At 36.5% G+C, this 21,009-nt stretch overlaps 1 protein-coding gene across 9 annotated transcripts in view; it reads right to left on the reverse strand.

The window, feature by feature from the left end:
- The window catches only part of LOC5577203 (rho guanine nucleotide exchange factor 11), a 434,547-nt gene that overhangs the window by 392,544 nt on the left and 20,994 nt on the right, over positions 1 to 21,009 (reverse strand). For 7 of the 9 annotated variants that reach the window (XM_021853821.1, XM_021853825.1, XM_021853823.1 and 4 more), the window contains exons 2-3: positions 16,682 to 17,165; positions 3,177 to 4,246 (exon numbers count right to left, since the gene is read on the reverse strand). In XM_021853821.1, coding sequence (XP_021709513.1) covers positions 3,177 to 3,214 — 38 coding nt within the window. In that variant the 5' untranslated portion in view covers positions 3,215 to 4,246; positions 16,682 to 17,165. Of the gene's footprint in view, positions 1 to 3,176; positions 4,339 to 16,681; positions 17,166 to 21,009 lie in introns of those variants that run through there. The other 2 variants (XM_021853819.1, XM_021853822.1) reach the window with 2 other exon arrangements.

A 21,009-nucleotide genomic window follows, 5' to 3' on the forward strand; every position in this document is an offset into this window, starting at 1 on the left:
TAACTTTTTTGTTTTTCAATATTTTCACACCATTTTTTCACAAGTTCTCAAACACAAGTTCTCAAACAGTTAAGGAATCTGTGTCGATATTGATCATTGGTGATCTGGTTTCGAAGATATTCCGATGTTCCTTGGGGGACCGACATTTTCCATATAAAATGTCTTTGGCGGCCATTTTGTTTTAGGTCAATTTATCAAAAAAAAATAAAGTGTGGGCTATACAATGCCAGGTAATAAGGAGTTCCTCTGAAAATATCATACAAATCAATTAATGATTTTTGGAGATATCTAAAAATTACGATATGATGTTTTTTGAAGTTTTTAAGATCTTTATTTGGCCAGCGCGGTTCCAGAAACCTAAATTCTCATTACTTAAAGACGGCTGCACTAAATTGCTTCGTTTTTTCACAACATACTCTCAATTGTTACGAAGAATGAATATCCAAATACGATTAAAATTTTGTAGCCTGAGAAATTACCGGGGGGTTTTGGTTACGCGTCGATCCCTAAAAGGAATTTTGGAATATCTTCAAAACCAAATGACCAATGATCAATATCGACACAGATCCTAAAATTAAAAGAATTTTTTTGAGAAAAATGGTGCAAAAATATTAAAAAACAAAAAAGTTATAACGATTTGAATATTCATTTTGCGGTAGAACATGTAGCTGCCGGTAGAGGGGTTAATCTAAATCATTGGATATTCAAGATTCGCATTTTCTATCCTATTTAAATCAGAATATATAAATCACTTGAATTTTTTTTTAATTTTATTTGTTCACTAGCGATACCAAGCGATTTTTTTTTATTGAAAGGTATGCCTTCCGCATGTCCTTGATAATTCGAACAACTTTGCCGAAGACTGGAACCTTTTATCTCATGTGAATCACAATATAAAACTTGCTTAAAATGTTCAGTTTTCGGATTGATATCTGTCTAAATTACTGAAGACAAAAACTTTGGTGTGTTCAAAGATTTCCTGGAGCAAATTTTGGGGAAATTCATCTAAGAATTTCCATTGGGGAAATTTCTAAATGGTTTCCTGGGACAATTCCAATAGAAACTTTTTGGAGATCTGCGTTGCGTTTTGCGCGGCCCACGGCTTCAAATATGGCCCTTTTAGTGCTCTACAAACTTGAAGTTTCAACATTCACACATGTGTTTGTTTTATTTGTGCACCACAGTTTATGCCCATTTCAACCTTTTATTTAATTTTGAAGATTACAGATTAAGTTTGGTGGCTTTTAAAACTTTTTTCCGATTATACAAAATTTTATTAATATAACACGTAATCAAAAAAATCCATATATTGAAAATACTTGTTAGTAGCTGGATTCTAAACAATTTATGGAATTTAAATAATCTTTAGAATTACGATTTATTAGGAATGAAGGGAAACAAAACAAAATCTCTCTCATGCCGTTCTTAGCTATTTCATCGGAAAGATTATTTTAAAAAGCTTTAGGAAAAGTTATTGTAGATCAATCTTCTCAATCATTGGGTAGATTCAAACAGAATCCTGAGTATAAATTAGACACATCTTGAGAGGGATTTAGACAAAATAAGAATTATCACAATGGGGCCCAGATAGCCGTAGTGGTAAACGCGCAGCTATTCAGCAAGACCAAGCTGAGGGTCGTGGGTTCGAATCCCACCGGTCGAGGATCTTTTCGGGTTGGAAATTTTCTCGACTTCCCAGGGCATAGGGTATCTTCGTACCTGCCACACGATATACGCATGCAAAAATGGTCATTGGCATAGTAAGCTCTCAGTTAATAACTGTGGAAGTGCTCATAAGAACACTAAGCTGAGAAGCAGGCTCTGTCCCAGTGGGGACGTAACGCCAGAAAAAAAGAAGAAGAAGAAGAAGAAGAAGAAGAAGAATTATCACAAAAATTGTCAGATTTCTCTGAAAATATGGGCTGAATCGTCACAGAATCTTGGATCTCATTTCACTGAAAACTTGGACAGGATTCTCATTGAATATTTGGAAAGATTTCACATAATCCTAGCAAATCGCCATTGATTCCAGGACGCAATTCGCACAGAACTCTGGGCAGGATTTCTACGTAAATTACAGGCGTGATTTTGACAGAGTCCAAAAAAGGCTTCTGACAGACATCTGAACAAGATTCACATTAAACTAAGCACAGCAGTCTCACAGATTCAAAGATTTTAAAATGTACATTGACCGGAGTTCCGCCGGAGTCAGTTTTGACGAATCCTGCATGAAATTTCCACTGAACCATGAAAAAGATTCTCGCGAAATTTTGAATACGATTCTCACAGAACCCTGGACCGGATTCTTCAAAATATACTGTCTGGGAATATGACAGAAGACCAAACAGCCAAGGCTAAGATTTCAAACATAATTCTAAGAAACATTCTTATATGTAATATCCAGGACATCATTCTTAAAGAGTCCATAGAAGCATTTTTTTTTTTTTTCAAATAAACTAAATGTGTAAATTGTGACGTAACTCTGGGCAAAAATCAATTACAATCCCGACAAAATCCTGAAAGCTTCCTGAGCATGGATGCTAAGCAACGTTATTCAATTTCTCAAAAACCTTTTGTTTTGTTTTTCGCTCGATTTTTCGAAAAGTTTGGCTCCTTCAAAATGAGTGGTATAAATTTTATTGATCAGCTTGAGAATCGAACGTGTGATGATTTACTACAAATGATTTTCATTTATTTGTAAATTTAAAACTGTGAAATGTTGAGTCCGATAATATTTTCCCGGTGGACATCGCAAAATCAAGGGTCTTATCGTCTATTCGAATTTACGTTTTTCCCGGTGCTATGGCCACTCTGATAAGTAGCATCGATGCACAACACTATGAATTAGGGAAGTATCCGCACAAACGTATTTACTGAGATTTGTCTCCTGCCATCTTGGAGCGCCAATAATGACATCATAATGTTTGAGACAGAAAAAACTGGTGGAAACGGGAGTTCACCGCATTCTACCATTCTTAACCAACCAAACAAGTGCACGGGTGGCAGCGCAATGATCCAACCGTAGGTAATCGTAAACTAACGTAAACAGAAATCGATCGAACTACGCTCGCTAGTTCGTTCGTAGTACCCCTACATACCCACACATATCGGAAGGCACAGACATTCATATATATATACATAGTAATTCTCCCCACGGAACAACCCAATCCAATTACCTTTCAGTCGGTCCAGACGACGGTATATTGTTATCCATTTAAAAAAGGCAGCGCACGGGGCACAACTCAGCTGAAATCCGGTTCCGAAACAGTGAAAAAACAGCACGAAAGCGAAATCGCAGTTTCAATCCACCGTAGATTCCACGGAATTATTTACGGCTGGTCGGGTTGTTGTAATTGGGATTTCGATTGGTACACTGGATGCACTTTTTTCTTAGGGGGGAGGGGTTGGTCTTCTTCTTGTTTCTTCTAACACTCTGTATAGTTGGGTACACACTTGGAGGTACGGACACACTTTTGAAAGATGGGGGTTTAAGACAACCCGGGGAAAACCCCCGAAACCCGAATAAACTTTGAGGCACAAAAAACTCTTTTTTTCCACTTGGATTTATTTTTTCTCCATTCCTTCACACTAATAACTCTACTGGCTCACGGCTTTTCCTTCCACTTCCCAACACACACGTTACGCGTTTTCTCGTATCGCAACTGCGCGTAAATCTTCTCCAGTGCTGGTTGTGGCCAGCCAGACAACACACGGATACTCACTCTACAATATTTTTTTGCTTCTACATCTCTTTCTTCATATAACTTTTTTCACATCTTACTCATTTGCGCTCGCACAACATTTTTCTTCCTACATATAAATTTCGCTTATTTTCGATATCTCCGCTTCGGATTTCCACCCGAGGGGGGATGGAGATGGAGAGGGAGGCTAATAATTGTCGGAGGCGATCATCGGAAAATTTCACTTTGTGGTCTACATTTTCACCTCCATCAAACGAAACATCCGGGCGATAATCCGTCAACGTACAACACTCGCTTCCGCTACTAATCCACGGAGGGGGGGATGGGCTACCCCCACTTCTTCGCACTCTTCCTTCTGGATACCCCCAGTACAAATAGGACATTAAAAATTCAACATTCTTCTTGGAATCGGCTTGGGGAGGACCCTCCCGTCGCACACTGCTGCTGGGGACTGGTGAGGAGGGTGCAAAATCCACCCGTTTCTTCAATTTCTCTAGCGAAATTCCAATCCTGAATCGCTCAGTTATAGCAAATCACACTCACTACTGGGAAACAAGAAACACACGTATTAAGGCGACGAAGACGACGACAGCGACGACGACTTCGAGTTCGACGAGACGTTTCATGGACCGCGATGGACTGACTGACTGACTGGCTGGCTGGCTGGCCTGCCTCACACGCATTCACTCGGATGGAAGCGCTGCTAGGTCTCGCATCGCGCTATGCCCAAAAGGGGTTATTGTGCAACTTTCGAGTAGTTCAGATTTTGTTTCATTAGAAGTTGCTTTTGTTTTGGAGAAACAAGCTAGTGAAAACTGCAAAATATTCTACCTTGGATTTTTTGAGAAATCTAGCGTAACATTTGAAAAGGGCCTATCTGCAAAACGTAAATATTGAGAAATTTTCAATTGAAGATTCCGTACCATATTTATATATTTCCTATTTTAAACCCAATCGCATTTTTACTAGTTTCATACCTGTGTTCGAAACCCATTAAAGTCTGTTGCGTGGCCCATAATGTTTCAAATCTCAAATAACACAACAACTCGTAAAAATTGTTGAATTCCAACATCATCGGCAGATAGGCCCTTTGTGAATCTTCAAACCAGTTAGGCCCTTTTAGCTAAGCCCTTCGATTGAACATGGTTTCAGTGGTTTCAGATTGAACATGGTTTCAGATTTAATGTTCTTTTGAAATTTTTCGTAGTATGTCGACTCAATTTAAAAATTTACCTGATTTTTCCTGACATTTAAGCAAATTTCCTAAAAAAAAACAGAATGATTTTTACAACATTTTACAACATACATAACGTTATGCATATCCAGGGATTTAATCCTGAGAAAAAATCCTGAGATTCTCTTCTCACGTATCGCTCTCTGTAACTATCATAATGTCGCGCGTCCACCAAATCGGAACGCGCTTGTGGGACACGCGAGTGTTACTCATTCCCGACATAACATAACATAATGACATGTGTGGCGCTGCTTTCTTACGATGTTTATGAACACAGCGTACTATTCAAATATTAGTCGCGACGCTTGGAGATTGTGAAAAAATATATTTGAAATAAAATGTTAGTCCTTATTTCTGTCGGATCCATAATACTATGCAGCACATTATGAGAGACTGTTTATCGTATACTGCTACAACTTTGATCAGATCGGGAGGATAGCAGTGCACGATAAAAACCCTTAACCCCCTCCAGTTCTAGGGATAGTGTCCCCATTGCTGGCGGAAGTCATATCATACGGAGCTTGCCGAGTAGGATAATTACGACGTGTGCTGTAAAAATCCAGTTCTGCAACGAGTTACGTACAACATTTTTTTGCAATTTCGTAGAAGACCACTTGAGGGTATCAGAAATTATATCGGAATGCATTCACCATTATTTTACCATTTCTGAAAAAAATGTTGTGTAATGATTCATTACGTAGCTCAATACAGTTGCGTAATGAGAAAGCCTTACGTAACGAATCATTAAAGCATTGGTTTCAATTGCGTAATGACTATTACCGCACTGCATACTTCAGTGCTGAAAAGTAGGCCATATCTTGACAGATTGACGTGATGAAAAACAGCATATTACGATGAGAAGTTGCAAAAAAAAAAAGATTTTATCATCGCTCTCTCTCTTTGGGCTCTCGTTCGCTGTTCCTATTTATCAGACTTGTTACAACTTGTGATACATTGCTGATCACGGACCGCAACAGATGGGATGTTTTCTTCGCTTGCTTTGATCGTGCTTCCAAATCAAACGAGAGCGAATTCTGCAATGCCTGTGCATATCTATTGCATTTTTTCTCAAACGGTGGTCCGCGGACCACTAGGGTGCCGTGACGATTTCTCAGGGAGATCTGCGAAGTCTTACACCCGTATAGGCCTGAGTGAAAGAAAAATTACTAAAACTCTCACCGCTCAGCGAATACTTAACGGATTTCAATTATTTTTTGTCAGTATATTCGTACGCATATCTAGTTTCTAAAAGTGGCCAAAGAATCTCGGAAATGTTCCTGTGGCCGGAGTTATTGCGATGAATCACTGGGTCAGGTCGGATGACAAGGGTTTTGTGCTTCTGTGCCCTTATAGGAAGGCAACTTTTAAGTCTCAGATAATTTCCGGAACCGGATAACATGTGGCCACTATATCAAGGAGTTTTAAGAAAAACGCATCAGCGTAAACCTTCTGATAATTTATTAAATTGAATAATTATGTCAACTGCATTTTATTGATCCTACAAATGACCATTTTCGGGTCCCCAGGATGTCTCAAATTTATGATAAAGTGCACAATTTGTATCTTAACAACTGTGCCAAGCTTATGGGAATGCATTTTAGTGAACTATTATGTTCGATCTATACATTTAGAGATTTGAAACGGTTTGTATCTTAACAACTGTGCCAAGCTTATGGGAATGCATTTTAGTGAACTATTATGTTCGATCTATACATTTAGAGATTTGAAACGGTTTAGTACCTAAAAAATCTAGAGCCGGTTCTTCAGGACATTAAGTCCGAGTGGCAGCATCTGTTACCCTCTAAACGGTGCAAAACTATTCATTTATAATGGTGAATATCAGATCTTAATGATTCATGGGAAATAAAATGAATGTTATTGGAAATAAATAAAGATAACTTGGCATGTCCCGAAAAATCGCCTTTTTCAACCCGACTTGACCCAGTGACTCACCGCAATAACTCCGGCTACAAGAGTATACCCGAGTTCCTTCGGCCGATTCTAGATACTAGATATGTGGGCCAGTATACTGACAAAAAACTTTTTGAATCCGTTAAGTATTCGCTGAGTGCTAAGGGTTTTAGTATTTTATGCTTTCACTCAGGCCTATACGGGTTAATCATAACAGGGTGGCCACTAAAAATCCGTTTTGAAATTCCCGATTTTTTTCCCGGTTTTCCCGTTTTATTTTCAAAATTCTCCAGGTTTTTAATTGAGTAGCCCAAAACCAAAGGAGTAACATTTTGGTCGATTGTTTAGTTGAATGTACTAAAATATACTGTTTTCAAGGTTTTTTGAGGTGATTTTTCCGTTCAATAGGAAAAATAATATAATTCGTACTGTTGTTCTGTCTTGCCGAAAAAACTTAAAAGTTTTTGTCACTTACACCCTTTTGCTCCTAACCTCTTCAATTATGCTAATAGGGCGGTTTCTATTGGCACTTTCGATTCACTTCGACAGGGGTTTATTTTAAAAGCTAGCAGGGTTATATGAATCAATAATATGCCTCTTTTGTGTAACCTCATTGAAACAATTTTTCAATTCCTAATAAAATAAGGACAAACAAAGCCACACATGTTAACGTACATATGTACATATTATTCTATCGAATAATCGACATAGAAATAGATAACTGAAGACACATTAGAAACTTTTATAAATAAAGGATTATTTTTGGATTGATTCATTTTTTTTTCAGTGACTAAAGCAAATTTTCAATCCAATATGTTTCAGAGCCTGATCCTTTTGCACGAAGTTTTGAAACTCTGATTCAAAACTTCGAGCCAAATAAGTTAAAGAAAAATGCAAGCCCTGAAAGTAAGAGAAAAAATCATTTAATATTTCCAAACATTGCTAATCAGTGAGAAAAGTTTCTGAGAAGTATAGTGTAGAAAAATTGACTATTTCTAAATTAAATTAAATCATTGTTCAATAAATAAAATGATGTTTAAAAGTTATTTGTCCAAAATTACAAATGCTTAATGGCAATATCATCAGCCATAACATCTTTCTACAACTTATTTTTGTAAGTTGGGGTCGTCCACAAACCACGTGGACATTAATGGGAGGGAGCGGGGTCCAGTCAATGACCACGGTTCATACAAATTACTTTTGTTTTTTGTATGGATAAATGATCACGAGGGGGAGAGAGGGAGTCTATAATTCGGTAAAAAAAAATGACCACGTTGTTAATGGACAGCTCCTTTATAGATTTAGAGCTTGAAGATGTTTGTTCAACATGATTTTCCCGGTGACCATCTCAAATTCCCGGTTTTCCCGTTTTTTCCGGTTTGGTGGCCACCCTGTCATAAGAGTCTTTTTTAATTGATGAGATGAACCTTTTACTAGCATTATTATCGAATTTCAAATTTTTGACATTTAAAATTTTAAATCATTATTTTTTATTTATGAAAAAAGTGATAAAATACTTTTTATATCACTCTTCCTATAAGAGATTGCCGTGCGCCATTCCTAATTCGATACCATTTGAGCTTGAAAATAAAGACTAAGATAATTCCTAAATGTATCCATTGGGGATTTCTGGTATATTTTTGAAAATTGTTTTGCCAAGTCCTTCGCGGATTTTTGGTAGTGTCCTTGGGAATACTTTGAGGACATCTTCAAATAACTCCTAAAAAACTGACGAATTGCTGATGGGATTTTATGTAGGGCTGTCTCCAAGAAGAGATACTTTGCGCATTTCCGGCACGGTAGCAAAACATGACTTTAGTTACTGAAAATATTAAAACAGTGATCAAAAAGTGACTAACAAGCGACCCCATAACTACAACCATTGATCCGAATGTTATGTTCTAAACCAGAACACGGTCCTTATAATCAGGAATATGTATTAACAAACCTTCACATTATGTAGAATTTAAAATTAAACTAACTTTAGTAACTTGAAATATTTTCCAATAGTTAGCTTTAAACGTATACAAATAGTATCTCTGAATTACATTTGACATGAAACTCCATAAAGAGACAGATTGTGCTTAAAAAACTGGTAAATCTGGTACACAACGAATAAAAGGCATGTGTTACAATTTTAAACCTCGGATTCCAATTAGTAGAGAAGAGATCCAAAAAATTAAAAATTCATCAACTCTAAAGAATTCATTGTAAAATTCTTTGTCGTTAATGGTGAACTTATTCGCCAAAATGAATTGAGGCTTTTCCATATGCCAAAGAGTTTTGAAACGAACTAAAATAAAAGTTTTAGACATTTTTTGAAACATTCCAGGAAGAGTTTGAGAATATATCTACAAAGGTAAAACAGGCAGAATTTTTGGTGAAATCCTTGCAAAAGAAGATGTATTCCTTATGGAATTCTTGGCAGAATCGCGAATTAAAAAGTAGAAGAGGAAAAAATCTTAATAAGAATGTATGTAAAATTTAGCCTTTTTTTCCGAAGCTCTATTTATTTTCGATGAAATGGACAAAAATGAAATCACGTTATGGGGACGGACCTGATGTAGTGGTAAGAACACACGCCTCTTACGCCGAGGACCTGGGATCGGATCCCATCCTTGAGATAGCCACTAAAAATTTCGGTGACGACTTCCTTCGGAAGGGAAGTACAGCCGTTGGTCCCGAGATAAACTAGCCCAGGGCTAAAAATCTCGTTAATAAAGATAGAAAAAAATCAGGCCACAGTAATAAGAGAATGGTTTTATTCGTATGAGTATCCAAAACAATCATAGCGCTGAAGACTCTCAATTAATATTTTATGAAATTGATTTTGATCCAATTAGCCCACATTTTAATTGGTGAACTAATAGACATAATTCCTGAGCAAGTGTCTGGTAAATTTAATAAATAATTTTACACAGAAGTTTCAGGCTTCTTTTGTAAAAGAGTTTTGTTGAGCTACTTTTAAAATAACTTAAGAAATAAAAAAAATCTCTTTGTCGTTGTGTCAGGAATTCGTCCTGGTTTTCTGTCAAACCCAATTCAAGTGCCTTCATCATAAAAATCAGGCAGCATTAGAATTTCAAAACTTTACCAGACCCCCAAAAGTTCGTTTAAAGAATGATCGAAAATAGGGGAACTTACGTATTCCCGGCAGTCTTTTGTTTAAGTAGATGAAAAAACCGAATTTAGTACTACACCATTTAATTCCACTAGAGTTTGTATCCTTTGACAGATACGCGTTTATCGACCTCAACTGTAAGGCCGTCTTCAGTGTCGTGTACTAGACTCGACACTAGTACACGACACTGAAGACGGCCTTACAGTTGAGGTCGAAATTAGTGATCCTTTATAGAGAGATAAGCGGAGGTAAAATGGAATGATTTGGCAACAGACCAGGAGTGCTGGCGTCGAGAATAATATTGTAACACGGACATGACTTCCTCATTGCTATAAAGTGTATTTTGTTTTGTTATAGATCTTTGAGCTACATATCCAAACTAATTAACAGCCAAAAAAATCAAAAACTAAAAATCGCATAGACAAAAATTCAAAAAAGTAAAACATTTCATTTTTTTTTGCTTCATGCGAAATTACTTTTACCGAAATAAGTTCAAACGGATTACATTACTCCTCAAGAAAAGTTCAAAACAAACGTAATGCATGTTCGTTTGACTCACACTTTGACAGCTCTCGCTGCTCGATTGGCTCACACTTTGACAGAAATGTCAGCTTCCGCGAATCTCTCTTATAAAGGATTTCTAATCGAAATACGCGTATCTGTCAAAGGATACAAACTCTTGTGGAATTAAATGGTATAGTACTAAATTCGGTTTTTTCATCTACTTATAGGTATACTACTAAACAGCTCGAAGATTTACTATCAGTCTTTTGTTTGTTTGTTTACATTTATGCGCTGATCAATCCTTTATCGATTCACACCGACAGACTTGTTAAAAGCTTTTTGGAAACGTTTTTACAACGCTGCGAACATCTCTTGTCAGTGTGACTATTGTCGGCAGCCTCATTCTCTTCGGCAGCTTTCCCATAAGAGCTGCAAACGAATCACTTCAGCAGCTCCAAATCAGTCGCATTTTGAGGCGTGTTCATTTGAATTGCTGACATCTTTGGCGAAATTCTGGACAAACATTTCAAAAGGGCACATCGACATTGGTAAACATTGGCTTCGCAAGCCGCTGTTGAGCCCAATTCAACTCGATCACGCTCACCAATACCACTATCAGGAAGAGCTAACACCAATCTTGCTGATGGTGGTGTTAGTTTGCGTGGGCGGGCTAAAAAGGGCTCAACAGCACCGTTTCTGAAAAAAGGCTCAAGACCTCTTGAGCCCTTTTCAAATGTTTGTCCAGAATTGTTTGTTCCGTATCGGAAATCTTGTTAGCGGGTAACTGACAGAACGAAGAATCATCGGAATGTTTTCATTGTTGTGTTTTGATAGTAAAATAATAGTAAAATAATGTGTATTTGCCGTTTGAAATTTGATTGCCTATAACAGTCGCAAGGTGCCGAAGCCGTAAGTCTCCCTATCTAGGTAAAAAATCCTGAAGAAAAACAACGGTTGATATTGTTTGCAGGAAAGTTTTGAAGCCGTTAGAAAAATCAATAATGCAATAATTTCTGAAAGAATTCTCGGATGGTTTTTGGAAAAATCCTCAATGGATGTCCTTAAAATGCTTTTTTTGGATTTGAATATTGTTTTAAGAAGTTTAAAAAAAAACTTTTTGTAGAGAACCTAGAAAAAAAATATTAATTTATCCTCTCATTTTTGTGGAATTTTCGGTTTATTTTTTCATGGATTTTCACACTGTAGTCTTACATAACTAAAATTATATTAAAACGAGAAGTACCCGTAAAACTATTTCCCTACAGATTTTCGTGCATCATAATGCAAGAATTCCCATTATATTCTGAGGAAAATTGTGAACAGTTTTGACATCATTGTAGAGAACTCTAGTATTTTTTCCAGTTGTAAAATGTCTATACATTTGCCAAATTTGCGGGTTTGCAAATTCTTTGATTTGCTAATTCACAAAAGATACAATTTAAAGAATACTAGGAATGATTGATACATTTAACCCTAATAAGTATTTAAAATGAGGCGATCTCTCAAAGATGCTTTTGCTATTTTTAGATGAATGATTAATCCTTTCGTCCAAAAATCTCGGAATCTCCATTAATGTAAACATCATGAGTACTCATGAGCATGCATTGGAAAATTAACTCACTCATCCGAACGCTACGGATAAAAAATAGAAAAGTATCTGATGCCACCGAATGTTCAGCAACAACCGAGCACTACTCAGGTCAGCGCAATCCCGACGAATCGCAAACGTTTGAGAACCGACATTCAATCACTGGATGCATTCAGCTGAGTGAACGGATTTGCACTCACAGAATGATTCCTTCGGGTCTATTTCCATTCAGTGAGCACTCATCAGCACTCAAACACGAATGTAGAACAAATCATTCGCTATTCTAATCGACTAGCTTCGGCAAACGGAATCGTTAGTGATTCAATCTGTTGCCGTTTTTGCCGCGACAAGTTAGCGCTCTGCAAAGAAGTACAATGCGCGTTGGAAATTGAAACACCCAGCTTGGTTGGAGAAACGGCAATTTCGCTCTTGATTTCGATTTGCTCATGAGTACATAAATGGTTTATGGACAAAAGGTCGGAAGACAAAACGTCGAAAGGACAAAAGCTCGAAAGTGATTTGCTTGGTGGGAAATTTTTCCTTCTTTAAAAACATATTTTCGACCTTTTGTCCCTTCTTTTTGTTCTTCGATCTTTTGTCCTTTCGACCTTCTGCTCTTTCGATCTTTTGTCTTTCGACCTTTTGTCCTTGATTATACATGAACAGTATTAACTCATACATTTGAAACTATATACAGTGAAACCTCCATGAGTCGATATTGAAGGGACCATCGACTCATGGAAATATCGAGTCATGGAACAGCAATCCTTTGGAAAGCTGTTTGAAGGGACCATCAAAGTAACCATGAAATTTTGTTTCCAGTATGGTTCCATGAGTCGATGTCGAGTCATGGAACATCGACTCATGGAGGGATCACTGTAGAACAATCCAAAGATATGTCCAGATGGTTAGATAAATATATTAAATCAATAACAATAACAAAAGTAGTAGTAGTCAACTGTATTTCTGAAACATGAAACGCTTTGTAGATAGAGGGTCTTGTCCCGGGAATCCCGGGATAAAAATCCCGGGAAATCCCGGGATCCAAAAAATCCCGAATCCCGGGATATTTTCGAAAATCCCGGGATTTCCCGAAATTGTATGTTGAACTAGAAAAAATGTTGTATTATTTTCTAATAATGGTACAAAATAAGCTGCAAGTTTTTATGGTGACTGTTGATGCAAGAATGTATTTTAGTAATTGTATTTAGCTTACTCAATAAGCGTTTCAATTGAGGTTTAAGGCCACTTATGCTTATACTTTTTTCTGGTATACTAGTAACGTAATTTTCAATAAACTATAGTAGGTTTCTATAAGGTTTTTTTTCCGTTTGTTAAAAAATGCTTGGGTGGTTGAATTTTTCATCACATTAAAATTTTATCGATGCCGATTTATCTTCCCATAACCATTTTAGTTTGCCCAGCGTACCTTACACTTTTCTAGGACTAACATACCTGTGGTTGTCATGCCAATAACACTGCGGAACACGTTTTTGTCTCAAGCACCAAAATGGACCGATGCACAAGTTCACTAATTTGACGTTTGGGCGGTGCCGTATTCATTCGTTTCTATGGTCACATAAATAACACGGCACAGTTCAAAAGTCAAGAAGTGAACTCATGCATTAGTCCATGGACCAATGCACGAGTTCACTAATTTGACGTTTGAGCGGTGCCGGATTCACTTGTTGCCATGGTCACGTAAATAACACGGCACCGCTCAAACATCAAATAGTGAACTAGTGCATCGGTCCATACCGCTATTTACTTAATTAAAGGTTGCTGAGTCCATTGCCATTTTAATAAATATCATGGCACGTCTAAATTTCGAGATATTGACTGTTGAAAATGCAAAATTTGACTCTTCAGCCAACTTGCATGTAAGTTTGCCAGCTTATGCGGCAATTTATTTGCTTAATTTGTCACAGAATTCAAACTTCATGTATAAAACAATAATTATCAACAAAGTTCATAATATTTTCGATGGTAAAATGTTATTTTTTGGTGGTATTTTGCCATATAAGAGAAACGATGAATATTATATAAAAACTGCAAGCATGTTAAAAAAGCATGCATTATCTATTTAAACTGAATTGCATCTAAATTGAAAGTTCAAGTCGTATTTAGCATGTTTGGTAGATTATATCACAAAAATAAATCATATTTTAAATTTATTATAAACATCATTAAAACCAGTGTTTTACACAACTTTGGCGACCTGTAGCTAAAAGTTGTGACGTGCTGGAGCATTTCTGAGAACGACATCCGATTTAGTGACCCAAAATCTACTAGAGACACATAATTTGATCCTTGAGACACGCATAAAGGTCATTTTTGTTACGCTGTGTAATTTAAGAGCATGAAGATTCCATATGACACAAGAATGTAAATAATTAATGCTAAAATTTGAGAGAAAATTGTATCACATACCTTATGTTTCAGGTTTGAATTTCGTTTCAAATAAACTTCAATAAATGCCCATTGACTTCAACTGCAGATAGGTTGAATATTGCTGAATGAAATCTAAGATAGCATTGGTTTTATCTATTTTAATTCGACTTAACCTTCAAAAACAGGTTCGGTTATAATGACACTGCTCTATAAAACTAAACCTTGCTTCAATACCCGCTCCAGTCATACTATAGTAGTTTTGGAATCATTTGATTTTTGTCCCGGGATCCCGGGAAATCCCGGGATTTTGAAAAATAAAATCCCGAATCCCGGGATTTTTTCGAGTCCGGGAAACAAGACCCTCTATTTGTAGACAATCAAACAAGTTCAGTCAAATCAAAATCATTGATATTGTAACATAATAAATACGCTTTCCCTGACCTCAATTGAAATTCACTGAATTTCAGATAAAAAATAAATAAATTTCTCTTCATTCGACCCTCGGCTTATTTTTTTGCGGCCCGCGAATAGTTCGAAAACTTGTCTCATATCAATTTTAATGTTTGGTAGTTGGTAGTAAATTGACAAAAACATGAAGTAAGAACATGCCAAGTCCAATTATTTCCTTTTTTATTTGATTTCAAGCTAAAAAAAATAATTTTTGAAAATGAAGTAACTGGATTCTAATCACTCTACATCTCAAATGGTCGGTGTTCAGACAGACCGGACCAGATGATATTTTGGCGCTCTCAAGATACGTGAAGAACTCCATCAATTCTAAATTTCCCGAGGTTATTTTAATACAAATGTATCATTAAATAGATAAGTTTACAGCAAATAATACAAATATATTGATGTTTCGAATGTCGAAGTTTTTCTGAGACCAATAGAACTGTTCTTCAGAAAAAAAGAGTGAAAAGACCGTTTTGAAGTTTGTAATATGAAAGCCCATTTTTCACAAATTAATTAAAAATACTTTATTTTAATCAAGAATCAACGAAAGTAGTTGGTCTGAGTGGTCAAAGCTAATTGAACTATGAACAAGGTCTCATAAAATCTTGAGTGATGATTTTGCACAATTCATAGAAAGGTTCAACCAAGATCTTTGGGTAGGATGCTCACAAACAGTGTCTACCCTGTCGCCGTCAAATGGGAAAAGTCGGCAACGAAACTAAAAGAAGAATCGTCATCGTCACTCAACCAGCGTCGGATGACGATTTGTCGCAGAGATCCGGTCACATTGGATCGGCGCCATGACGAACAAATAGGATTCCTTCGTTATGGGCGAATCTTCGTTCGGGAGCACTGAGCCGACTAAAAATATGGATCGTGTCTTCGACAGATTATGAGCATTTTTTTAATAAAGCAAAACACGTCTGAAATCGAACAAACTATCTCTGAATCGCCAACTCCACGCGCTTACCAAGATATTATAGAATCATGAGGAGATCGGGTTTACTTGTCAATAAAAGCAATTATGTTATGGCATTCGTTGTTTCGTGCGTAGCCAGCGTTTACTGTATAAAAGACTTCTTCTTGTGAGTAAGGGTAGCAAACGGAATGAAGAAAAAATTGCTCATTAACGATTTTGGATTGAAATTAGTCGTGCATTCTTTCGACGAGACGACGACCTGCCAAAAAATTAAACTGAATCGACATGCATTTTATGGAAGGCTTGGGTAGGCTTCTCACGAGTTTTGGGCAAGATTCATACAGTATCTTTACCAGTATATTCGACATAATAAACACTGAGTCTGAAACAAAATATTGAAACAAAACTCTTCGGCAAGGTATTTTTATAAATCTAGGAGATGAACTCTGCTAGTATTCATAGTTACCTAGACATCTATTTCACAGATTCCTGGACAGGATAACAAAATAAATCTTGACCAAGATTCTGACAAAACTTTGGGCTCAATTCTTACAGAATTCTGCGTAGGATTCTGCTTCAATTCTAGGCATGATTCTAGCAAATAGACTGCCGAGAATACATAAATTACCCAATATTAATTTAAGGGCTACTATGGAAAACATCAAAAGAATTTTTTTGAAAATAGACAAAATAGAATATTTTGCGGTTTTCACTAGATTGTTTTTTTTATGATCAAGTAAGTTATTATTACTGTGGAAGAAAATCTGAAAGTTGCATTTAAACCCCCTTTGAATATAGCGTGCGCCACTCGCCCACCGTCAGTAGTTCACCAATACAGGCCACCATCCCTACTACGAACCGTATACTCATTGTCACTTCTACAGCACTCGCTGAGTAATTGTTGGACGGTGTAGTCGTCGCTGATGTCGTTGTCGTGATGCAGCCAGCCCATTCCGGAGAACCCGCACCACTACCACTCCCATTGCTGCTGCTTCGAATCCATTCCGGCGAAACGCAGACACGTATGTTCCTCCTCCGGCAGGGAACAACTAGAGAGAAATTGCTGCTGGCCTTTCTGGCTGCTGCTGCTTCTTCTGTTGATGATGATGGTGGAACTTTCGGTTCGGTGTTTATCTGTTTACACGGAAATAAACACCACCACACTGAACTTCGTTTGGTGGGTGGGTTGACGGCGGGGGTGGTCAAGGGGGTGGAGTAGCACAATCTCGGGGAAAATTTACCATCACACATCACCCAACGACGACGACGGCGGCGGCTGGTGTAGTCATCATGCTTCTGGTTGTGCTGCTGGCTGGTTTCGCTGGCGATATCGGATGGGTTATCTGCGTTTGGGAAGAGAAATTATGAAGGGAAACACTGCGTTAGGTTTCGATATACAATTTGGAGTGGTCTGTTGGAGTGAAGAATTCTTGAGCTATGCGTTAAAGGTTTTTTATACATTCTGTTTTTTTGATACACCCATGTAATTCCCTCCTTAGCCAGAAGCTTAGGTAGTTGCTCTGAATATCTTGGCTTAACATTTCCAGGGCTCTACCTACAAAACGAAGAATTTCAAGAAGAATTTTCAACTGCTAGGCTTTTGCTAGGAATCCCAAAAACAAAACAAAAATCCAAGGATCTTTTATATAATCCAGTCAAATATCATTAGCAATCCACTGGTAATTAGTCATTTATCGCCTCGATTCTCGATTGGGATTCCTGCAACAATTTCTTCCAACGTACAGTTCTACAAAAACAATTGTAAGAAAAAAAACTGCCAAACATCTCTGTAGGATTTTTCTATGAATAAAACTAGTATTCGTGAACTAAACGTTCACTAAAGCTCAAAGTCAGTGGTAAAGCAGTCGAATTTCCCGTATATTTTCCACAACATCTTCGTATGCCTATTTAGATACCTTCAGATGTTTGCGGTACAAAAAAAAGAAAACCTTCAGCTAGTTTTACCGGAATTTAATTATTAGAACACTTGCAATAATTCGTGTACAGATTCCTAAGGAAATTTTTCACAATATTTATTTTTCGTTTGCAAAAATTCCAAACCACTTCCCGCCTACCACTTCTTTCAATGTTTTGGATAGGAATAAATGCTATAAACATAATTTGCTTGAACAAAACTTTGGCTGAATTAATCAAAATAAAAAAAAAAGAAAGTTTTGATTGTCAATTAATAGTTATTTCATTGTTTATCAATTCTTACACTATTGTATCAGCAAGTAAGATGTATGAGTGTTCTAATAAATTTAGAATCTTATTTTAATACCTTACAATATCGAGCTGAATAAGTTTATGATGGATTCGTCGGAAAGTGATGAGGCTCTACGGACACTATGACCGTTTTAGGGGTCAACAAGTGATCTCGGAGATATCTCGGGAAGAACTTTTGGGCAAATGCATTTAAATACTTCATTAAGAACCTTCAAAGAAATCGCTCAGCAAGATACCCATTGAAAAATTCTTGATGGAATTCATGAAACCATTTATGGAAGCAATAACAACCACAGACATGTGCAGTTAGCCTAAACTAATTGGATTCAATGGAACATCTTTCAAGTCTTGGTTGCGCAAATAGATTGAACGCATTGAACAACTTGAACAATCTAGGTTGTCTCATTGTCCTCCATAAAGAATTAAAGATAATATTATAATTTACTGATGTTACGGAAATGTTTTTGAACAAAAAGAAAACCTTTCGTGTCTTAGGTGTTATTGTAGATTGAAGAATTTGAACTCCTAAATGTTATGAAGTTCCAGAAGGTTTACCAGAATTTCCTAAACGTGCTTATGTATTTCCAGCACATTATTTGTATGAGTTGCTGAAGGTTCACAAAAGCCTCCAGGTGTTCTTAAGATTTATTCAAAACTCTTATAGTGGTAAGCTCCATCGAAGTTAATACGCCAATCGCGTATTATCCTCGATTTTACCATAGTATAATCGAGGATAATACGCGATTGGCGTATTAACTTCGATGGAGCTTACCACCATTAGAAAATCACTGGTAATCGCTTATCAAAGATAATGAAAGTATTTTAATTAAAGAGAATTTTCTCGTCCAGTGCTTTTTTTCCTTTGTTTAAGTTCAAACAATGCTTTCATAGAAATTCTGATAATACCTGGTAATAATACCTAGTTACAGTGTAACGCTTAAGAGATGAATCAGTTATGTTTTTTACATTATCGTTAGGAAAACCTCTATTTTTCATAGAAGTATATGGGGGCCTGTGCACAAGAATCAATCGCTTTCTTTCACTCCTCTGCGAAATGAGTAAACAAGGCCAGTAAACGTTAAATTCCCGTACAAAATCAAAACAGTGCAGAGCCCCATTGCAGATTTCTGCAGAAACCCCGTAATTTTCAAAAAAAAAATCAACATGCATTCTTGCCGGGAGACTTATTTCGAACAACTTCGCCTAGTATCTCACTTTTTGGCAGGGGTTTAGAAAAATTATGGAAATTAACCTTTTGTAGTTTGCAGAGGAAATTTAGGTTCGATTGCTTAAAAGGGAACAACACTAGAGCAAACCAAAGTTGAGAATTTCGCAGCATTGTTCATCTGAAAGATTTTTTTTTTTTAAATTACCTGTCGACGTGTCGTCTTGCGCAATTAATTGTATTGCAAGGGAAACTTAATACTGAAGATATGTTATCCTGAATCATTGAGGGATATATGCTGAAGCTCGTGAGTTTTTAACTACAGTTATTGAAAAATCACTGGTAAAATCTTTTGGTAATGTTTATTTGGTGAAGTTTCTGGCATAATTCGTGTAAATTATTCTGGTAGAATTTTTAAAGAATTTCCAGGAATGGCCTTTAGAGTATCCATACTACCAATCGGGAATTTTTTTAAGTATGTTCAAGAATAATTATTTTGGAAAAAATGAGAAAGTAACATTTGACTAAGTTCTATTACTGGTGAAATATCTGTTACAAATTTAAAAATATTTTTTGAAAAACATTCACCTGTAAGATTTTTTGATGGAAGTGCATATAAAGAACTCTGTCTAAACATCTAGGATTCATCTAAAAAATTCAAAAAATTAACATAATATTGCTTAAAGTATTTCACTAAGAGTTCCATCAGAACTAAGAAATTCGGTCAAACATTCCTTCGAAAATTTTATCTAAAAGACCTTCTAGAAGTTCTCAGGTAATTACTTCAAAATTTCACTATCAGAATTTCTTCCTCGAGGTTCTGGATTCTTCAAAATTCTACCAGAAAATCCTATACGAGTTCCACCAAAAGTGTTTCTTCAGAAAAAAAAAATCATAAAAAAATCCAATGAAGCTACTCACAAGAATATCCAAACAATTAAAATATCTGGTTGAAATAGGCTGAAAGCATTTCTAATGAAATATCTCTTGAAAAATCTTTACAAAAATATGTCAATGGAAATCTTTTGGAAATTGTTTTGTCAATTGCAGTAAAATTTATGATGCTGCCATTATTTCCGTAGATTACTATATTTTTTTCCATCTTTGAAGCACATACTTCAGAATGTTTGATTGCATCGAAGAAGGATCGTCAGATTTACCGAATTTTCTTACAATTTTGTTCGTCTAGCACTCCGACGTGTACAACACAAACTCAATTACTCCAGAGATTTTTCCCAGAAACTCCTCTAAACAAAACTCCAGAAATTCGTTTAGGGATCTGTCCAGAAAATTGTCAGTACAAATCCAAAAGTTTAATTAAAGATTAACTTCTGTAGAAATTACGTTTAATTAAAGATTTCTTTAGGACAAACAGAATCTGCTGTCAATAAGTGTCTAAACATTCCGGAGCTGAGACTACCCAACAGAACCCGTGCATCGGTTCATTGAAGAAACTGAAAATAGATATTCGCCTCTATGATAATCTTGTCGAAGATTCTGTGAGAATTGTGCTCATGATGACGCCCAGCCCAGCATTCTTTGATAAAATGTTCTGAACTCTGTAAGAATATTGTCCAGGATTTTATATAAAAAAAAACATTCTCCGAATTCTATCAAAAATTTTCATGGGATTCCAGAATCTCATCTAGTATTATTCGATAATCCTCTTCAGAGTATTCTAAGAATGAATTCCCGAATGTGAAAATTGTCCTTAGGATTTCTTCAGAACCCCACCCAAAACCTAATATAAAATCCTGTTTTAGAATCTGAAGAAGTTTGTCCTGCTCAGAATTCTG

Source organism: Aedes aegypti, chromosome 3, assembly GCF_002204515.2.
Source record: "Aedes aegypti strain LVP_AGWG chromosome 3, AaegL5.0 Primary Assembly, whole genome shotgun sequence".
NCBI classification, from domain to species: Eukaryota; Metazoa; Arthropoda; class Insecta; order Diptera; family Culicidae; genus Aedes; species Aedes aegypti.